Source organism: Anopheles maculipalpis, chromosome 3RL (genome assembly GCF_943734695.1).
Source record: "Anopheles maculipalpis chromosome 3RL, idAnoMacuDA_375_x, whole genome shotgun sequence".
Lineage (NCBI taxonomy): Eukaryota > Metazoa > Arthropoda > Insecta > Diptera > Culicidae > Anopheles > Anopheles maculipalpis.
The window spans coordinates 21,051,796-21,072,494 of record NC_064872.1 but is presented as its reverse complement, the minus strand read 5'-3'; the positions used below and the strand labels follow the sequence as shown (position 1 = coordinate 21,072,494).

The 20,699-nt window shown below is 43.5% G+C and overlaps 5 protein-coding genes across 11 annotated transcripts in view; 4 read left to right on the top strand and 1 right to left on the bottom strand.

The window, feature by feature from the left end:
• Positions 1 to 4,518: 4,518 nt before the first annotated feature.
• On the top strand, positions 4,519 to 5,431 carry LOC126565900 (lopap-like). The gene is made up of 3 exons (XM_050223110.1): positions 4,519 to 4,796; positions 4,862 to 5,049; positions 5,127 to 5,431. Exons 1-3 carry the CDS (start codon positions 4,519 to 4,521, stop codon positions 5,429 to 5,431), a joined length of 771 nt encoding a protein of 256 aa, XP_050079067.1.
• A 2,144-nt stretch (positions 5,432 to 7,575) lies between these two features.
• Positions 7,576 to 11,327, top strand: LOC126565345 (apolipoprotein D-like). Of its 2 annotated transcripts, none has more exons than XM_050222519.1 (5): positions 7,576 to 7,612; positions 10,501 to 10,767; positions 10,836 to 10,918; positions 10,977 to 11,072; positions 11,143 to 11,327. In XM_050222519.1, the coding sequence occupies exons 1-5, from the start codon at positions 7,599 to 7,601 to the stop codon at positions 11,325 to 11,327; spliced, it is 645 nt and encodes a 214-aa protein (XP_050078476.1). In that variant the 5' UTR covers positions 7,576 to 7,598. The 2 variants fall into 2 exon arrangements, with proteins under 2 accessions (XP_050078476.1, XP_050078475.1); XM_050222518.1 differs by having other exon boundaries at positions 7,576 to 7,639.
• Positions 11,328 to 12,096: 769 nt separating this feature from the next.
• LOC126564647 (uncharacterized) lies at positions 12,097 to 13,534 on the top strand. The gene has a single exon (XM_050221736.1). The coding sequence runs from the start codon at positions 12,100 to 12,102 to the stop codon at positions 13,510 to 13,512; it is 1,413 nt and encodes a 470-aa protein (XP_050077693.1). The 5' UTR covers positions 12,097 to 12,099; the 3' UTR covers positions 13,513 to 13,534.
• Positions 13,535 to 14,705: 1,171 nt separating this feature from the next.
• Positions 14,706 to 16,548, bottom strand: LOC126564471 (EGF domain-specific O-linked N-acetylglucosamine transferase). Its single transcript, XM_050221531.1, has 3 exons — positions 16,182 to 16,548; positions 15,402 to 16,045; positions 14,706 to 15,326 (listed from the first exon to the last, which is right to left on the bottom strand). Exons 1-3 carry the CDS (start codon positions 16,546 to 16,548, stop codon positions 14,706 to 14,708), a joined length of 1,632 nt encoding a protein of 543 aa, XP_050077488.1.
• A 2,218-nt stretch (positions 16,549 to 18,766) lies between these two features.
• The window catches only part of LOC126563967 (probable phosphorylase b kinase regulatory subunit beta), a 43,284-nt gene continuing 41,351 nt past the window's right edge, over positions 18,767 to 20,699 (top strand). For 5 of the 6 annotated variants that reach the window (XM_050220838.1, XM_050220842.1, XM_050220839.1 and 2 more), the window contains exons 1-4: positions 18,767 to 18,811; positions 18,871 to 18,986; positions 19,112 to 20,149; positions 20,217 to 20,428. In XM_050220838.1, the coding sequence (XP_050076795.1) occupies positions 18,786 to 18,811; positions 18,871 to 18,986; positions 19,112 to 20,149; positions 20,217 to 20,428 (1,392 nt within the window). In that variant the 5' untranslated portion in view covers positions 18,767 to 18,785. The remainder of the gene's footprint in view (positions 18,812 to 18,870; positions 18,987 to 19,111; positions 20,150 to 20,216; positions 20,429 to 20,699) is intronic. The other variant, XM_050220840.1, reaches the window with a different exon arrangement.

The window sequence follows — 20,699 nt, the reverse complement described above, 5'->3', positions numbered from 1 at the left end:
TAAAGCGGTTTTGAAGAGACATCAACGTCTGGCAATTTTAGGACGAAAATGAGAAACATAAAATTAATTATTCAACCACTTTTGACTTAAAACTTGAGCAGAGCAGATGTGGAAAAGTGCTCCAAACTTACAGCACCTTTCAAAAGAGTTTTGCATATTGCGCTTGCAACGCGCAATGTGCAAAAATAATGTTTGCAAGATTACTAATATTTTTTTTAAATTATTTGAGAAAAAATCCTATACCAGGTATATTGAACAGTTCTTTGACAGTTTAACCACCGAAATTATACTGCTTTTAACCAATATTATTTAAATTAATCACGGTTTTCGGTTGTTCTGCCAAATCTACAACAGTTACACGCGATTGAATAGATATTTCTCTAAATGTTCTTAAATTGAATTGCTTTTGAAAGCCTGACATTATACAATATTTAATTTTTAATCGAAAACTAGATAAGAGCAATTATTCATATTGAGTAGATCTCTCATGTGTTTTCTTACGTAAATGTTAAAAATAACCTTCTTCGTGTAACAATCCTTCTATGGTATGTCATCTATATTATTTGACTATATAGGTGAAGGGTCAGCCCTTGTTACATTCATAAATATAAAGACCCCATCAATATTTTCCCACTAAACAATCATCAATGAACTGTCTCATTGCAGACTGTGTACAATGAACCACAAACCATAATTAACACATTGTCGCACACATGTCTCACATATTGTTCATAAAACTTCACCCAGCACTAAACACGTGCTCGTTAAATGACTTCTAGCACTCTACAGACGAACGCTCACTCATCCATTATTGATAGTCTACTCATCGACAATATCCAACTGTTCCAACACTTCCACTTCATTTCCGATCAATCAAGCACAAGCACAATCGAATGGACAGTAGTGGCGCCCGATGGACCGTAGGCAAAGCTCCTTCATTGATGGCGAGGATATAAATACACGGTGCACCCCTTGTAAGCAAGCCTATTTCACAACGCTAGACTCCAGACGGAGAAGTAATTATCGCTCATTCATTCCGTTTGGATAATTTTTTTTACTACATCAACTGTATAGGTAGGACAATTTTCCCCGCGGGTGCTAAATTGCATGAAATCATCCGTTTCCAACGCATGGGATCAAAAATAGAGCTAGAAAAAGGGTATCCTTTTGTAAAGAGCTCAATTCCTATCGTTAGCTTTCAGCTATACTCGCATTATTAACTCACTTTACCCAAAGATTTTGCTGGGTTTTGACCCATATGAAGCCAATTTCAACCAGGCGCATTGAGCATCGGTTGGTTGAAACTTAATCCAAGAAACTTGCAGCAAATGAAGCTTAGAGCCGTTGACACAGCCACTTACATGAGTACAAACACGCACTGAAATAACAAAAGCAATATACTGACACCTTTTTTCTCTCACACTGCAAACTCAAACGATGCGAAGAAAGGATAATCCGTTATTGGATTCGCAGCTCTAAGGATTCGTCTTATCGACCCCCGGCGTGTTGTATGGCGTCTACCATGCTTACGCTTCAATATATCCCGCCTCAAAGTTTTCCTTTTGCTCCCTCTTCTTCCACGAGAGAGGATTTTTAGGAGAATGTAAAATTTCATGCATCTTTAGTTCCCGAGCCAGTCTCACAAAACACACAATGTTGCCACTCGAGGTTTGTTCCTGTCGTCGTGTGGATGGATTTTCCGGGATATTGACGACGTTTTAACACACGCATGAACATCCCCAGGACACACGCAGCCAAAATTGTCATTCGAGTGCTGCGGCGTAGAAAATAATTGCTGCCGCCCGAAATTCTATCAAACGCACTGCGTGCCAGGACGCTTTTTCCTGTTTTTTTTTTTTTGCTTGCTCTCCCTTTCGGCTCGACATCACCACATTACACTTATCTCGTGTTCTCTACCGATTCACTCGCCCACCATGCTCCAGCTTACCGTAGGTTATGCTCCTAGCTCCCGGAAGTTGTGACGATCTGGACGACCGCTCCCCCCGAAAAACAAACCCGCAATGGTGGTCCGACTCTGGCAGGTACCTAAAAGCGACTGATTCCTCCGGTTGGGCGCCGAAAGCTCGACCACGGTCGTTGGCCTTCCCAAACGTTAGGGGAAGGGATTTCGATACATATAGGCATATGGTTATCCTTCTGCACTGTTAAACTGCTCCACGAGTTTTTGGGGAAAATGTTACTCGTTCGCTCACTCTCTCTCTCTCTCTTTTGAGGCGGCATGGGTCACATTACATGCTTGTCTGTCTACAATTACATTTAAAGAACCGAACGGTTGGGCTTTAAGGTAAGATGGGAGTGCGTATACGAGTGTGTGTTGAGTGAGTGGTGCTTTGTTTGGATCGTATTGACAGGTTTTCCCGTCTTCAGCGCAGAATCCCATTTTCCAGCGTCGAGCACTCATGCACTATGGATGGTTGAAGTTGAACGTGTACAAGCATCTAGTTAAAATTATTAGATCTATAAAAATCTAAGTAAGGAGATGAATGATTCGAAAGGAAGTAAATAATACATAAATCAGTTATAATCGTCTCAACAATCAGTTATGTTAAAAATACTGTAAACTACCCCATGAAGTTCATTTATAGTTTTAGTTGATATTATTTAAATTTCATTATCATTATTTCTATACGTTTTTTATAAACAAATATGACAGTACAATGCCGTATTGTCTGGGAGCAAATATACACTATATTAACAGATACATAAATAGTATTAAATAAATAAATAAATAAATAACGACGCGGTACCACTCTACTGGCAAGCACTGTAAGCAATGAATGAAAATTTGGTTCATCCCGTTCCCTAGCAACACGATGCGTGAACAAAATGCGCGGCAAATGAACTTACCGCCCGATGCTGTGGAAAGGGTGCGTGAACGCTGAATAAATGCTGATTTATGGTGAATTTCAGCGAAACGATGCATTTAGCATAATCTACTTATGTGTGGTACGGCAAAAGGTGAGAGTTTCTTCGTAATATTGTTAATAATTCTTCAATATAGTTTTCAATAGGATTCCGCTCTTAAACATTTTTACTGGATTATTCGAATTTTATAGTTTTCTATCGGAAAAAAACGTGATGTTGTGTTTTGAAAACTAATAATTGATTTTTTTATTTGAAAAGGCTCATAATGCTAGAAGTTTTGTACTAAAAACTGCAGCCTACCAACCTAATAATTTTATTCACAAAGGACGGACAGGCCGTATTGCTCCCAAATTACTGTATTACCCATTACAAATTAGCTTAAAAATGTCTGTCAATGTTAAAGTCACTCAAATAATTCATTCGCAATTGGTTTTAATTTTACATTAACTGCTATTTATAAAAGAAGTTTTTAGAATTATTAATTTTGGTTCTTTATTTCTACAATCTCAAGCGATTCTGAACCTGTCCTGTGCATAAGCCTTCCTTAACTTCAATATAGCAATCAGTCCTGTGTACGGAGAGACAATTCGGACAAGATTCGAAACTTTGTCGTGTGAAGAATCTTTCTGCTCTTCTGGGTCCGCTCTCTTAAGCACTTCTGTCCGTCAATCTGCTTGCAGAAATCTCGATCTAGCACTGCATTCCTGCATCCGATCTCCGCCATGTTCGTCTCCAACGTGAAAGGACTAATTTAATGAAATTAATTGTAATAACTAAGAGTTGTAGAATCAAGAAACTTGTTCTTTCGCAATTGCTACATAATTTCCCCAAGAATATGTCCTCTTCTTTCTTCGTTAAATGTCTATACCCCTTCGATTCATCCACTTCAACGGATATTACCAACTTTCTTTATCACACTACGAAGTGCTTATGTGACTTTTACTTCAATCTTACACTATCATCCCATCGCTCATCACAAGTCGTTACAAACCGCATCTCCGTAAACTCCGCCCGGAAGTAATTAATTGCCTGTGGCTACAACTATCACACAATCGGTGGTAAAGATTTATGAAACGCCAGCCATCTTCTCCTTCCATTCCTTCGCATGACGATCTAATTTCGCAATCACGCGTCCAATCACAGCGATTCGCTTATCGCGCGTGTATTATCGAAAACGTTTATGATCGAACATGTACCGACGGACGATCAACGATGGTGGCATGCGCTTGCTCGAAACCGGTGCCTGATCGACAACGATGCCAGTTGCCCCAATTCCATAACGCGGGAAGGTGTGTCTGCTGATGAGAATAATGTCCGGGATAGATCGCTCTCCCTGCGCTGCGCTAAGCCGGTAAGCAAGACAACACAACACGCCCTGAGAAAGCCCAACGCACGCCCAGGAATACGGGCAGGCTGGTCGGAGTCTTCTTTTGAACGCACCGCTCGCCTACCCGTCCAGGTGACTGGATGACTGGGCGGTTGAAGGAAGGTCCAGAGCAGGGAAGTTCTGGAGAGCTCGTCACTGCGAAGACGACAACAAATATAAAAGCCCATCACACGGTTCGTTGGTGAGGTTATTTGATATCGAGTTCGCGTCCTGTGCGCATCGTGGGAAGACTAAACGGAAAGACGATGAAAAGCTCCAAGCTCGAGGGATGTTACTGGAAGACGGTGGCAGTGATTTGGTTAGTTTGTCTCGTGACACTAGTGAAGACACAGATACCAGGCTTCGGTACATGTCCAGATTATTCGCCGATACAACGCTTCAACCGAACACGATTCCTGGGAACTTGGTACGAGATCGAGCGATACTTTACCGTCACCGAGGTCGCTACCAAGTGTGTTTCGGTGACGTACGAGCAGCGTGCCGATGGAAAGATTCACGTCCGCAATGCGTACACTAATCGATTGTGAGTAGTTTCTGGAGTGGGTGTTTGTGGCAAGGCAATGTTAACAAGTGTCCCTCTTTTATTAGTAATGGTGTGGAGAGAATCATCTCAGGCGTGATGGATAAGGGTGGCAAGGCAAAGGAAGGACGCTACCAGATCGAGTACACCTCATTCCCGTACAACTACAACGCATCGGTGATGGTGCTGGACACCGATTACGATTCCTTTGCCGTGCTGTACTCTTGCAGTTCCTTTGGTCCTGTTGGGCATGCCGGTAAGCTCCTAAAAGTATGCAATACGCAACAAAACCACAGAAAACTCACTGTAAATCTCGCGACTCTTTCTCTTTAGTATCCGCCTGGATGATGGCTCGGGAACGCCTTCCCGGTGGTCCAGTCCTGCAGCGTGCCTACGGTGTACTGGACAAGTACAAAATATCCCGCACGTTCTTCCTGCGCACGAACCAGGAAGACTGTGTGACGCTACCACCGCCCGAACCAGCTATTGACCCTACGGAACCAACCACCCAGAATGCCCGCAACGACGGAGTTGTGGTACGAAATGAGGAAGATCTCCAGCAGTTGCGCAGTGAAATCTTTGCCGTTGGACCTAAACCATCCATTGCGGTTGATCCCGTTGAAGAGGATCACCAATAAGAGTGTTTTATTAATCTAAAAATCTGCCTTAAACATATTCATTTATCTATTTATGTTTCCGTCCATGGAGTTCTTAAATAAAAGTTAATTTTAAACATTCTATCCAGGGGCTGATAGGTGATTATTTATGGAAAAAGAAGTATCTCCCTCCGTCTCTCTCCGTTTTGCGACACCAACAAACGATCGCTGTCAAGTTCATGATCACCTTCGACTTTTGCTTCGGCCCAAGAAACTGGGTCACTAAACCATCCACCCTAGCGAGGCGTCCCGTCGTCGGTGCTGTTGTTGAACTTTTCCTTTCGCACACCTTCGCAATCCAATTCCGGCAGCAACGCAAAGACCAGGCGAAGGCGGCTTTCGAATGGTGCGCGGGCGTATAAACAAACCAGTTTCCAGTGGTGTTCCACCATTTGCTGATGGCGTTCGCGGTAAACAAGCAGAGAAGGAAAGCGCTAAGCGATCTTTCCCGGGACGCTCAGGTTCAATCACTTGTGTGCCGCAAAAGGTTGAGAGACATTTTGCTTGATCTTAATGGAGGAAAATCTGGCGAATTGAAGATGATGTATTTTATACATTATGTGGGTTGTGTTGTCGTCTTTGCAGCACCAAGATCAATGATCAACGGAGATGTGAGTTGGGTTATCATATCAGGAGACTTCATTTTTTGACTATTCTAAAAAAGTGTTACTTTCACAACAAACTAGTTCCATCGTTCGTAGTATCACAAAAGTAAAGAGATATAAAAACTGTTTGCTCCCATTTTCACCAATCTTATTTTAAGTTCTCCGCGGTTTTATGGCTCCTCTACTACTATTTATCCTTTACACAACTTGTTAACCTACTCAGACGGCCATTAAAACTATTCGCTCACCAATAAACACACTTTCATCTTGTCTGTTTGTCACACAAACTCCACCTGTTGGGTGTCTCTAGGTGACGGGAACACCCACCAAACATCCCAACACACAAAATGGGTCACTGGTGAACCCTAATGCAATGATGGCTCGTGTACAACCCTCAGACGACAACATCTAATTACTCATCGTTTAACCATACGGAATTTAATGCACCACAAGCATTAACTCACGTTGGGGATAACAGTGAAACGCAGCAAAAAAATAATAAAATAATTATGCTACAGAAAGAGAGACATGTAAAATTACTCCACTAAACGTCACTTCCAACGACATTGCACCACACCAGGGCCTGGACGGCAATGTGGGCTACCAGGCTGTGCCGAATTATGCTGATGGTTTACAGTAGAGTTTTTGGTCACCGTTTTTTCGGGGGGGTTAACGCTCCGTTCATTTGCGCCATGCGATGAACCATATCTTTCGTAAGCATCATCCGAGCCTCGTGTCCGTAGGCCCCAATCAAACGGTACCGCCAACATGGTGTTGGCATGATGCAGTTCATGTTTCTTCCTTTTTGTTTCGCTCTTGGGATGGTGCTTTTATGATGGATAGCTAATTTCCAGCCACACCTGCCACAGCGCCATGCGAGAGATTTTCACGTGTTTCAACGTCTCGCTGTCCTATAGTTCTGCCCCGGTAGGTGAACTTTAATCGAATGTTTTTGTTTTTTCTCCATCTTGCTTGATCGTCTTTCTTGATTGAAAATAAAGAAATAAGCAACGACTCTCGCATGCTGCAGTATATGGTGCACCGGGACCGAAAATTAAGCTTCTTCTTGTTTGGTGAAAAGAAAGACGCACAACGTGTTTCATCGCAACGCTTTTCCCACCACTCTGTAACGGCTCACTGGGGCACGGCATGCACGCGTCCACGCAGTGACTGTAAATTCCGGCAGCAGCCGACATGATGCGTTCATTCCTGTGCGAGACGTACACGCGAGCGGACGCGATTGTGAAGTTGAGCGTGTGTTGAAAGGTGCAATCAATAGGTTTTACAACGATACGGCAAGAAGAGTTACTTGTGATACCAAGAAGATACAAGAAACTGTGAAGTGGTAGTGCATTGTGAGATACCCGAAGGCGCAAAGTTAAATTTTTGGAAAGCTACGTCATTAAAACAAATCTCGATCGGCGTACGTGATCTCAACAAACCGAAACCGAATAATAACCGTCATCACGGAGTGTACTCAAGAGCCAACTTGCGATAGTGACGGAACGACGCAGCTCAAGAGATTCATCCAGAACCCGGATACAATGGCCGCCATTCGGTATGTCATCTTTGGACGGTATTCAAGGTTAGACTTTTGGGCTGCGTACCTACGAAAGCGGTGTCTAAATAATTACCCTCATTGTAAGGCAGCCAGCACAAGCACTCGTCATTGTCGATACATTTAAATTGGAAAAGTTGCGTGTTGTGATGAAATAGTAATTATTAAAGCGTTGCTTAGATAAGGTAGGGGCGAGATATCGAGCTAAGTGTTCGGTTTTATATAAGATAGACGCAATATCGAGGATTGTTGTAATGAGTCGATTTTTTAATAATTTCTTCTGCGAAAAATGTGTCTAAAAAGACTGTAAAGCCTACGGCAGACAAGCTCCAGTAAACCGTTACGACTACTTAGTAGATAACGTTACAAAAAGTGACATTTTAATGGTGAAATTTATGAGGATATTGTGCGAATTTCTTAGTGTGACTTCATTGTGGCTTAACGACCTACTTGGTCCCCCCGGCCATCTAAATGACTTACTAGACTTCCCGATACCACTCGGTGAAATAGTTAGTCCTCTCACTTCGAGAGAACGATCTTATCCTTTATTTTTGTCTTTTTGTTAGTGCTTAATACTTCTATGTAAAGTCCCATTTGTAACGATATTCTCTGGTTGTCTCGTTGCTATATTTCGTTTATAAACGATTAAAAAGCATTAAAAAGTCGTTTCCTTCGTGTTACTTCCTTAAGACCAGCACTGTTCTTAGTCCATCGTTCCCTAAAGTAGACGTTTAAGGTGTTTTTAAGCAACAATTTCTAAGAGTTTGACACTGTTTTTTTGAATTTTTGTTAACGGTAATCCCATAGAAAAACTTCCTCTGAAGGAAGTCGTACCTGTTTAAGAGTTTGTAATAATTTGATAGCCAGAAGCATTCTATAGAACTATTTTAGGTGCCAGTTAGTAGTTGTAGTTAAAATTGGGGATGTTTTTGATACCCGAAAACGAGTTCCGAACTTTGAATGATGTATAAAAGTTTATCATTTTGAGGGACTTGAACAGTATGCGAAAGCTTTTTGTAATCCTTTTTCATTTTTCTACTAATTTGAACACGCTTCTTGCCCAATTTCAGAGGCGTTACTTTCTTTCGCTTTTGCTCGGAAAAACGTATCATTTCTTTTCAAGCTCTCCCCTCAAATAATTCCATGACGCTGATCACCGATGATCACAATCAGTGTACGCTCTATACCCGGGAACCGGATCAATACAGCCACCAGCTCGTGCCTAATTATTGCATAATGATCGTTGGAAAACCTTCCCAGACACGGCCGAATAACCCACCCATTCAAAATTTTCGATTGCATGTGTGCATGCACACGCCAAGGCCTTGTATACACACACGTGGAACCGTCCGTCATACGATCCATCTTGTTTGATTTGATAAGACATTTGAAACCAAAACCAAACAAAACATTCAAAACACATCCATGACGTCGAGTTTGTAGAGTGGTCCCTGCTGCCACTCCTCTCGGCTCTGCATCCACCACCCCCTAATTACAACATCAGCCTTCCCGTGCCAGCATCCAGCAAATGGCCGACGGTGCCGGTAACGGATCATAATTCTTCGTCAGCCCACGCTCCATCTTTCTTTCTCTCGTAGGCTTTAGCACGTGTTTTTTGGGGAAAAGAAATGGGAACGAAACGTGTGGCTGTGGAGCGATATAGAAAATAGGAAGGGAAAGAAGCTTTAAATTTCCTCCTTTTCCGTTTCATAACATCGTAACCAAAAATCGAATCGGCTGTCGGGGGGCCTCATGCATGGATGATGCATCTGAAGCCCGTACGTTCGATGCTCCCAACGTAACGATCAGTTTTGTTGGTCTCTCTAGCTCTCGCTCGCTCGCTATTGGTTCCGAGCTTTAGTGCAAATAATAGGCTTACGATAAGCAAAAAGGGGAGAACTACCCTGGAGAAAGCCTATATTTAGGCGGAAATTATAAACTCTTAATAACATTATAGATCTGATTCGAACTGTTCCCTCTGGAGTGATAAGCGGTTGGATGTAATGGACGTTAGAAAAAATTTAACCGTAAAAACATGACTCCACGTGCAAGCATACCTTCCGCAAGGTAAATCCATTAATCTTGCCCGTACACCATCGACAGGTTATTGTGCAATCAGGTTCAACAACGAACCGTCCGCCCGTTCGATCATCGATCATTAGAAGGGCTGCTGCTGTTGCTTCTGGGAGGCCAACGCGTGACCTTGCGGCCAGTTTTGGGGTACGTGACTGAGGTTGATGCACTGTAAAAGGAGTTTGGGCGGCGTATTACAGCGTGGTAAATCGTTTGTAATTTACCTTATTTACCTGACTTGAAGATTTCTCAACTTAATTTTAAAAGACTATGACTAATTCTTGCCGAATAATGCAGGACGATGACGAAAACCAATTACTGTCGATTTTTTTCACTCTGAGAGACTAACTAACTAGGTGTTGCTTATGAAGTTTACCCTGACAAGATCAAACGATCACATGTGTGTGGGTTATTTAAATTGGTGCTCCTTTCATCTCGCTAAATCTCGCCAAGATTAGGGTCACCGAGATATGGCATGGCCTCGAGTCAGTTACCGTGCTTTCTCTTTAAAAGGCGCTTCACATACTGCCATTTCAAATCGCGTGTCAATCTGCCACAATTAACCGTGTTGTTGATAGGTATCATCGCAGACGGCAAGAGAAAATGGAGATTCTTGCGGATTGATGCACAATGAAAAAAACGCATGTAGGACTTTCTTCACATTGTCACAACTCATTATAGCGGTTACATGCTTTGTGGGCGACCCACCGAACAATTAGACACCTAATTAAAGCCTAATGAATGCTCTCCACTTTGACGCACATGCCATTCAAGACTAAATTATTTTCTTTTGCATTTTTCTCCCCTATTTCCAGCGTACCACGGTGGACAACGATCGGTGTTTTTCTGCTGGGACTACTCACATGCCATCTAGCATGCGTGGAGGCACAAGTCCCAGGATTTGGTAAATGTCCCAAAGTACCTGTGGAGGAACATTTTGACACATACGCCTATCTTGGCCGATGGTACGAGCAGGAAAAGTATCCATTTTTCTTCGAGCTCGGTGGAAAATGTATAACGGCTGACTATTCGCTCAATCCGGACGGTACGATTGGGGTGCTGAATACGCAGAAGAATTCTTTGTAAGTAGACGAAAAGTAATGGAGGATGCGAGAGATGAGAGAGTTCACAGTGGAGTACTTGTTTACAGAACGGGCAATGACAACAGCATTAGTGGATCGGCTAGAATTGTACAGTCGGCAAAGTTGGCAGTTAAGTTCCCGAGTGCACCATGTAAGTAGATGTTATTCTAGATGTAGAAGATTGATTTCAAATAACTATCCTCACACAGTCAACGTGGAAGCGCCATACTGGGTTGTTGGAACGGACTACAAAACATTCGCCGTCGTGTATGCCTGTTCCGATCTTCGTGGTTTCATCAATGCAAGTAAGTATCTCCTGTACAACTTACAGCTTCCTTGATCATTACTACAATCTGCTTTCCCTCCAATTCTCAGAGGTAGCATGGATTCTGACCCGCAAACGCCATCCGGACATTGAAACGATGAAGAAAGCGTACGCTGTGCTGGATAGTGCCAAGATCTCGCGGGCGTATCTCACGCGTACGGATCAGAAAAATTGTGGCGAAGATGTGGTAAAGGTCAGTAAAGGCATCTACAAAACGACCGTCGTGAAGGGTTGAGAGCCCATCAGTGCTAGCAAAAAAAAGAAAGCATTGGAACAGAACGATGTCGTGTATGTGATGTAAAAAATGCTTATCGTCATCGTGATTCGTCTAGTATTAAGGCAACTGTAGAGTTTAAGTAAATATATGTACTAAGAAACATTCGTATTAAGTACGTGTTCGTTTTCATTTCCGTTAGTTTTTTAGAAACCGCAAGAAACCGTCAACTCTACAACCGGATACCATAGTATGATTTTGATTACCAAACTTGAATATTTTTTTACAGAGAAGTCGTAACGAGAAAACTTTGGTATGCATTTGTAGACAATTCAATTTTCTTCATGTCTGCGAATAAATATCAAAAAAAAATTGGATAAATATTATTTTAAACTCTTTTTACATCCCTTACCTCTACGAGCGGCACACTCGGGTATCCCGTCCCGTTTAGGGTAGGGAGTTAAATATTATAAATCAAGTAAATGTTATTTGTAGCAAAAGTCATTAAAGGTTTGAAATGGAAATCTTTCATTCCTCATACAAATGGAGGTGTAAATTTGGTAGAAATGGAGGTGTTTGGTCTTTTACACAACGGTCAAAATTTTTAAAATTCAAGCGTGCCCATGCAGCAAGAGCCCCATTGATGAAACGTCAAATGTGACAGTTTGACAGCTAACTGTTATTTATTTATGTTTTGCGTTTGTCGGATTTGGGCCGTAAACGAGTTTTGTTTTATTTTCTTCGCGAACACTTTTCCTCACACATTCCAACCAGGATTCACGCGCGGGCAAACATGGATCCAACCGATTATCGTGCCCTGCACGAGCGGCAGATGGAAAACAACAACGGAACAACGGCTCTGAATGTGTTCCTGCACATAGCACCGCCTGTGTTTAGCGTGTTTCACACCGTGCAGCTTATCGCGGTGGCCAGCATAACACACATACCTCTCCGCTTCTTGGTCGAGTTTTTCCTCATCGTACTGCCGTTCGTTTTGCTCGTTACCGTACTGCACCGGTTAGCCCTGAACATAACGCTTACCCTGCTCGTCCTGTCCGCGATATCGGCTGTCCATCAGATCCGTCACCGATTGCACCTGATGCCGTTCGTACAGGTGCCGGGAAAATCGCCCCAATTCCTAACCTGTGTCCGTGCGCTGGTAAACCTTACGACGGCCGTCTGCATACTGGCGGTTGACTTTCATTGCTTTCCCCGCGAACTTGCCAAAACGGAAACATTCGGCTATGGGCTTATGGACATCGGCGTAGGCTTGTACGTGTTCAGCAATGGTATCGTATACCGGGTACGACCTGCGGACGAACGACGAATAAGTGCCGCCCGAGTATGGAAAATCCTGTCCGGCACAGGACCACTACTCCTGCTCGGTTTCGGCCGCTTTTTCCTTACCAACGAGCTGGACTATCAGCTGCACGTGTCCGAGTACGGTGTACACTGGAACTTTTTCATCACACTCGCGTTCGTCAAGTTTGCCGGCACACTCATCATGGATCTGGTGCACGACCCGGAAGTGATCAAGTTCGTCGCCATCACGCTGCTTTGCTGTCACGAAATGATGCTCCATCTCGGTGTGTCCCGGTATGTGCTCAGTCCGGACACACAACGCACAACGTTTTTTGCCGCCAATCGGGAAGGAATCGTATCGCTGCCCGGCTATCTGGCCCTTTTTCTCGCCTCCGTCTACATCGGTTGGGTTGTACGACCAACGGAGGAGATAACGGTCGCGAAAAAGTTCCTACGCCGGGCGGGTAAAATTGCCATCATAGCCGTTGTCTGCTGGAAGATGATTTACGTGTGCGAGGACATGTTCGGAATTTCGCGCCGACTTGCCAACATGGGCTACTGTTTCTGGATACTGGCGATCGGGAGCAGCGTAACGGCACTGTTTATGTTTTTCGAGCTGTTTGTGTACTTTGTTCGGTTCGAGGAACCGAAATCACCGGACCAGATCATGAAGACGGATGATTTCTGCATTCCCTACGTACCGCTCGTACTGCAAGCGATCAATGCGAATGGACTGTTCTTCTTTCTGATTGCGAATCTACTAACCGGACTGGTGAATCTTGTGTTTCAAACGTTCCTGCTGGGCAGTGCAGCTGCACTGACGATCATCGCCTACTACATGTTTATGCTGTGTGTAGCGGTATGCTTCCTGTACGTGAATAATGTTAAGCTAAAGATATGGTAAAGTGTCATGGCGGTGGCACTTTAATTCCCCACCTCGATCTAGTCATTCGGTGGCCATTGTTATAAATTAAAGCAAAAGTAAGGTGGAAAAAGTCATTAAATTAAAGTTAATTAAATTCGATACATTAGGCTTAAAATTCGTCTCTCATATTGAACATTCTAGGGTTCAAAATACAAAACCCACCCATCGTCATGAAACGTCGCCTTGAACGAGAATAAAGTAGAGTTTAAAATCTAAAAAAACCTAACAGTCTTTTGGTCTAATGGAGAAAGGCTATGAGGTCCTTAACCTGCTATAGAAGTTCTTGATACTCATGATGGATTAGTGAGGACAATCTATCGTCGAGTGCTGCAATATTTCCAGGACGTTTCACATGCCTCAAAAAGGTTTATATCAATTATGGAAAGAGTTATCAAAGACTACCAATGGGCTGCCTTGTCGTTCGCCATATAAAAGTCTTCACCTCATCCAAAGGACCCTCTAAGTAAAGGGACCTCGTCCAACGTGTGCCTTCAAAAAAAAATAATAAAATGCTATCCTATTCTCAATGGTCAAGAGATATCAATAATTCTAGCCACGACTCTCTTCAACCGAGGATTTTGTGTTATTTGCTCGATCAAGTCAATGTGGCATATGTCCTCAATATATGCCATGATATGGAGCGAATTGTAGAAGATTCCATCTCAGAGTCGCAAACGATCTTCTCAAGCATCAATTTGATAGGCATATAAAATCACTGAACGAATATTGATCAGGAGTCTAATAGCGCTCAATTTGGTGTGTAGTTTTGACCCCTCACATGCGATGTCATTCTGGAATGTCATTAAATCGATGAAATAAGGCAACCGTACCGTACAGTACTATTTTTCACTTTTATTAGCATAATATCAGTTGAGTAAAAATATCGCAAAGATAATTTCATCCTTTCCGAAGAATAGAAAAGTAACAATATAAGTACATGAGTCGTTGTAGTTTTTGTCTTTTTTTGGAATTAAAAAATACTGTTTGCTTCCCGCTCCATTCTCTGCAAGGCTTGAAAGGCGTGGTGAGTAATAAATATCATATAAAGCAATCCGATTCCTCGCTTCTGCGTAAAGCTCTTAAGGGCATTTTAATAAGTAGCTCTCGTCAATAGAACGAGACACGCGCAAGCTGCTGTATTTGTATCCTGTAAGGCGAGAATCGAAACTCTCTTAAAGCTCATCTTTTTTCGTTGGACGGTCTGTCTTCCCTTTCTTTGCCGCTAGAAAGCTCCGAAATTCTTGGTGCTCTCTCACGTGGTTAGCCGCCTTCGCTACTAAACGCTCAAACTCGTTCACATCGAACGCGTAGTTGGTAAATTTCGCATGCCGTTCATCCCGCTCCGGATGCTTCCCTTCACCGTCCGGATAGACGAGATGGTCCCGCTCCCAGCTTAGGTAGTGTACGCCCCGTAGGCGTGCTAAATCACGGTAACAGTTTGGATCCTCACAGTGGTACAGCTCGAACAGGGTGGCCCACTTCGGCAGGAAGAGTAGGTGCGTTAGTCCGGCACCATGCATACCGATGAAGACATCGGTGTTGCGCGTTATTCGTAGCTGCTCTACGAAGGGCAGATCGTGACCGTAGCTAACGCGCTGTACATCGTAGTTAGGATTTTTAGCTATTCGTGCCATCAGTTCGTCCTCGTTCAGTACCCTTCGGTAGCGCGTTTGTCGCGAAAGGAACGTTATCCGGATACGATCATCCGGGCGGGCAGTCAGTTGTACTTTTAACCGGTGCAACACATGCTCGGAAAACGCATGAAAGAGACCACTGTTTTCACAGCCATAAATCTGAAAAGAAGACGCAAAAGTGGTTATTACATTATTATGTCCCTTTTTTCCCGCACCCATAGCGTCCAAACTTACGATCGGTGTATTGTAGTAGAGTCCAAAGATCATGCGTGGTAACAAGGGTAGCATCACATTCCGAAAGCAAACCACCTTCCCGGCGTACGTTTTTAAATCCGCTATAGGGTTGCTCGTAAACACCTTAAACGTTTCCGCAAACGGGGACAGATACGTGAACGATTCCCAGATCAATACGTGCGTATCCGTCCCGAAGCTTGCCGGATGCGATAGGTTCACGTGCAACGAAGCGTACAGGTTTAAAAAATCACAGAAATGATGATACATATTAATTGCAGCATCAATTTTCATTATAAAAGTTGGCTTCTCAACGACCACATCGCACCGTCCGTCCTCGATCGGGGGCCGTTCGAGACGTTCGAAAAACCGCAACTCGGGTCCCCAAGATTGCAGTGGGCTTATGTGCTGCAATTCGTCTCGTAATCGTTTCTCATGCAGCCGACAATGTCCCCCGATCTGTCCCTGGCCCAACACATCCATCTTGTACCGCAACGGTTCGGTTCGGTGAGCTAGATCGGTGAAATTGATCATCAGATTGCGGCCACGACAGAAGCGAAGATACTTGGAACATTCGAGCGAGGAATCATGCGGGAATTGAGGTTCGCACATGATGCGTGTTTCGCGAATTTGATCCCGTACAAAGCCTGCAGAAGAAAGAGCGCGAGCCAATTAAAACAGGCTTGTGAGGTTAATGGGGCGTAAAGAATTATAATTGGCGGAAAACGGGTGGTGATCAGGTGTGTTTCGTCATTTGGGTGAAATAAGAAAAAAAAAACTTACCGAAATCCGCCTGACTGTAGAACGTGTCCAGTTGTGCCTTTTTGCTTTTCACATAACCGACGTGACTTCCCGGGCAGGTATGGTTCACGTACCGGATCCGTTCCGTACAGTCTTCCTCATAGCCCCAACAGGCAGCAGCATCTTTACGATTTTGGTAACTTTGGCTTGCAATAATCGTCCGATAGGGGCAATTTTCATCTTCCACACATTGCTTTTCTAGTGCCGGAAATCGCCGGAAGTACAGTGGAAGATGTGCTTTCGGTAGATTTATATATTCGTACCTATCACATGCTACGTACTGTGTGTAACACGTTAGCAGAACTAATTTTACGCCTATCGCCAACACAGCACCACGAACACATCCCATTCCCGGTGTGACGGTAGAATGACGTTGGAACAGCATTCACTTTACAGAAAATGCCTCAAAAAGGAGGGAAGTTAAGATGTGCTTCCGTCAGTACCCACAGAACCATGGATAATTGATCGGACGCGTGGGGTTCCGTTGATGGTCGGCGAAGAACATATGGGGGGAGGGGGGGTGGGTTGGTATTATACAATAGCAGCTCAACACCTCCGCACTTGTGAACCGTTCTGCAGGCGTGGAGTGCTTCTTATGTATCTTGCCCGTGTGTGCCAAGATGACGCACCTTCAAGCGATGAGCTAATATACGGCCGGTTCTGGGTGGTGGGAGGTTTCAAGTGAGTATCAAAACAACGCGAGATGTGTTTGCCTCTCTATGCTTCTCCTTCCATCATACACGCGATCTTGCATGATCGTTTACCGGTGTGATAGTCCAAATAAAATCTTAACATGCAGAATCACTGGTTTTTCCACCCAATTGGAATTTTTTCTGTAGCTAATTCAGTAACCGTATGCTTAATGTAATTAATACACACTTAAATCGGAATAAGAACGCTAATGTTGCCGGTTGATCTTCGTACAAACAAGCCCCACACGATCGATGCTGCGTAAAGCTAATTTAATAACAACGTACCCGCCAAACAAAATTTGACAATCGAAGCGAATGTTGTTGATGGAGTTTGTGTCACGTTTGTTAGCAGTCGCTGTCTGACATCATGAGAACGTTACAGGGGTTTCAAAATCAAGTGAATTTTTGTGGAAAATCAATGACATTTTAAAGATTTGGAATCATCTGTTACCTAACAGTAATCGTCCTATACTTTACCATGATAGTGGTGAGATAGAATTTTAACGTAACGTGAAATTATTTTCAGATCATCTTGATTTTTAAGTATCAATTATTGCAGAATGTCAAAAAGTTTTCGGTTGAAAGGAGGGATTATCGAAAACTTAACGTCAAAAAAATTTCAGCCCCTCAAAACTAAAACTCAGAAAATTCTTGCCTCCCTTACATTTCCTAAGCGTTTTCATGAGAGTTTGCGATTGAAAAGAGAGATAGCATGATGTGCTCCAAATAAAACGTTTTATGTACACGCCTCGAAATCTTTTTGACGTAAAGTTTTCAGCTTTTTGAGTTTTCACAAAGAGAACTCGGAACGTGTACCGTGGTTTCAAGAAATTTTCCCTTGGTTTTTTTCCTTTACAAGGCAAGCAAATGTTTTGCAATCCATCCTCACTCAGGTCATAGAATCTTTTAATTTTGCTCTGCATCTTTGAATGTCTCGTCTTCCATTTTCTGGGTTCATTGACTTGACTAAACTAGTAGTTGAATTCCATTAATAGTTCCAATTCCGGTACAAAAGAATATACGATTTAATACAATCCGTTGATTAAACTTGAATAGAATTCATTACACCCATGTTTACGCATCTCCCCTTCATCTTCTTTTTCACTTTGTTAGGATGTTTCACAGTTCGATACTTGAAAACATAGCTATGGAGACGAATTCGTCTACAAGCTAATGCTGAAAAAGAGCTGAATGATCTCCACTATTTCACACTCAAATATAATGTGTGTTGTCAGTGGTTTACAGAAATTTTAACGTTAACAGTTTAGAATTTCTTTTGCAAGAAATCCTACTCATCTCTCAAATGCCATACAAAAGTTTAACTTCAGCCACGACAATCGCGCCAGTGACTCCAGACTGAGCAGTGACTGTGGCTTTATTGAATTTTTCTGACTTAGAGGTCGTTTTTTGAAAATCTGGAGCATGCATAAGCTACCTAAACGAGGCAACGGAAAACCCGTTACTGTCGCAGTTTTCAGATATTGTGATAGTTCCATATCGATTTCAACAGTAAGAAATATATCGGTGCCTAAAATATTCATGATTAATTCCTGAGCTAATAAAATAAATTTATTTTTCCATTCATACAGATACGCACCATTCCGTCTTTTTATATTTTGCGTGCTGGGTCGCGGGAATCCATTCCTTTCGCTTGTTTACATCCGCTACCGTCCGTGCTGCGACATTGAAACGTCACATTTGACATTGCAGAAAGGTAGCGCAGAAGAAGAGCCATAACCCGTCGGCTCGTTGCGTTTTTCGCAATTTTTCTTCACTCTGTCGAAATTTTTCGGGTGGATATCCTGTTCTACTGACGAAAGTGTCGTGGAATAGCCAGAAGATAGATAATCGTACAAAGCAGCTGGTGTTGTGCGCGTTTATTACAAAGTGAATCATGTCGACGATGGAGCGCCACCCGACGTAAGTTGTGTGCTGCCGTTGTTTTGGTTCTGTAATCACTCTTCTATCGTGCTCCGCAGCTCCATTACTCCCGTCGCTCGGCAACCCAGCCTGGACGATATGAATCTGGACCAGTTTCTGAAGATATCCAACTACGAGGACACGGTAAAACAGCTAGACATTTACTACGGCATCGGTAAGTGCGCCGCCACGACGGTGTGGTCATTTGTCATTGAGCAGTGGTGTGAAGTGAAAATGAGACTTAATTGATATGTCCTTGAAATGATCGAAATTCGATCGTGCCATTTCTGCCCCGAACAGTAAAACGACAGCTGCTACAGTTCCAAAGTCCAATTACGGGGCTGTTTCCGGTGCTGAGTACGGATCGGGAGGTTGGCAGCATACGGGACAGTGTGTACTGTGCGGCAGCTATCTGGAGTCTGTACCAAGCGTACCGCCGGATCGATGACGATCGGGGCAAGAGCTATGAGTTGGGTCAGTCGGCAGTAAAATGTATGCGCGGCATACTGGAATGCTGGATAAAGCAGGCCCATCGGGTGGAAAAGTTTAAATCGCGCCAGTGTGCGGTCAATGCACTGCACTGCAAGTTCCATCTGGATACGGGCGAGGAAATCTATTCCGATGAAAACTACAATCACCTGCAGATCGATGTGGTGTCGATTTACCTTATCTTTTTGGTGCAAATGATCACGTCCGGGTTGCAGATCATCTACACGCAGGATGAGGTAGCATTTGTGCAGAATTTGGTGTACTACGTGGAACGTGCCTACCGTACGCCGGATTTTGGGATGTGGGAACGTGGCTCGAAGTATAACGATGGTACGCCCGAGATTCATGCATCCTCGATCGGTATGGCAAAGTCGGCGCTGGAAGCAATTAACGGATGCAATTTGTTCGGAGAGAAAGGTGCCTCGTGGAGCGTAGTTTACGTGGACATTGACGCACACAACCGTAATCGAAGCATCTTCGAAACGATGCTACCTCGTGAATCGAGCTCGAAAGGTGTGGATGCATCACTGTTGCCAACGCTTTCGTTCCCGGCGTTCGCTTCCCACGAGGAACGGTTGGTAGACATGAGCAAGCTGAATGTGGTGCGCCGGCTAAAGGGCAAAAAAGGCTTTAAAAGGTTCAGCCGGGATGGATATCTTTCTCGGCTGGAGGACAAAACGCGTCGCTACTATCACAAGGGAGAAATCAAGGACTTCGAAGGGTTCGAGTGTGAGTGGCCAATGTTCTACACGTACATGATCATCGACGGGGTGTTTAAGAATAATTTGGACCAGATCGAGGAGTACCAGATGGAGCTGAGGAAGTGTATGCACTCGGACAATAACGGAGGTAAACAATTAATTTATTTATCATTTTTGAACAGGATGATTTAGATTATTGTTCTCTCCTATTTTAGATCCAGTCGTATCGATGTGCTACGCACCGGACGGTGATGGAATGTACACGCGTGCCTCCTCGCAATCACTGTTCCTGTGGGGTCAATCGGTATTCATCATTGCCCAGCTACTTACCGCCGGCTTGCTGCACATTAACGAGCTAGACCCAATCCGCCGATACTTACCGTCGTACAATCGGCCCCGGAAAGGTGGTCGTTATTCAGCGTTTCAGGTAAGTACAGAGAACAAAAAATGTGGAGCAAAAATTGCTTCAAGAAACCTCAACACACATTTAAAAGGAAAACCTTATCCCAGGGCAAATGGATAACATTTTTATTGGGCGAAGGTTTCACACAAAAGTTTTCAGATTCCTGCGGGAGACTTAAACGCTACTTAACAAACGAAAGCAAAACAAAACAAAAAATACCGCTCTATAAATATTTAACCGGGTGAATATTGGTTTGAAATTTTTGCTGCATACTCATACTACTAGCAGGAATTAT

Coding starts and splice junctions, on each gene's coding strand:
- LOC126565900 (XM_050223110.1), top strand. CDS start 4,519: ATGAAAAGCTCCAAGCTCGAGGGATGTTACTGGAAGACGGTGGCAGTG. Junction 4,797..4,861: donor AATGCGTACACTAATCGATT/GTGAGTAGTTTC, acceptor CTCTTTTATTAG/TAATGGTGTGGAGAGAATCA. Junction 5,050..5,126: donor TGGTCCTGTTGGGCATGCCG/GTAAGCTCCTAA, acceptor CTTTCTCTTTAG/TATCCGCCTGGATGATGGCT.
- LOC126565345 (XM_050222518.1), top strand. CDS start 7,599: ATGGCCGCCATTCGGTATGTCATCTTTGGACGGTATTCAAG. Junction 7,640..10,500: donor ATCTTTGGACGGTATTCAAG/GTTAGACTTTTG, acceptor CCCTATTTCCAG/CGTACCACGGTGGACAACGA. Junction 11,073..11,142: donor TCGTGGTTTCATCAATGCAA/GTAAGTATCTCC, acceptor TCCAATTCTCAG/AGGTAGCATGGATTCTGACC.
- LOC126564647 (XM_050221736.1), top strand. CDS start 12,100: ATGGATCCAACCGATTATCGTGCCCTGCACGAGCGGCAGATGGAAAAC.
- LOC126564471 (XM_050221531.1), bottom strand. CDS start 16,548: ATGGGATGTGTTCGTGGTGCTGTGTTGGCGATAGGCGTAAAATTAGTT. Junction 16,046..16,181: donor CTACAGTCAGGCGGATTTCG/GTAAGTTTTTTT, acceptor TTTCTTCTGCAG/GCTTTGTACGGGATCAAATT. Junction 15,327..15,401: donor TCTACTACAATACACCGATC/GTAAGTTTGGAC, acceptor TCTTCTTTTCAG/ATTTATGGCTGTGAAAACAG.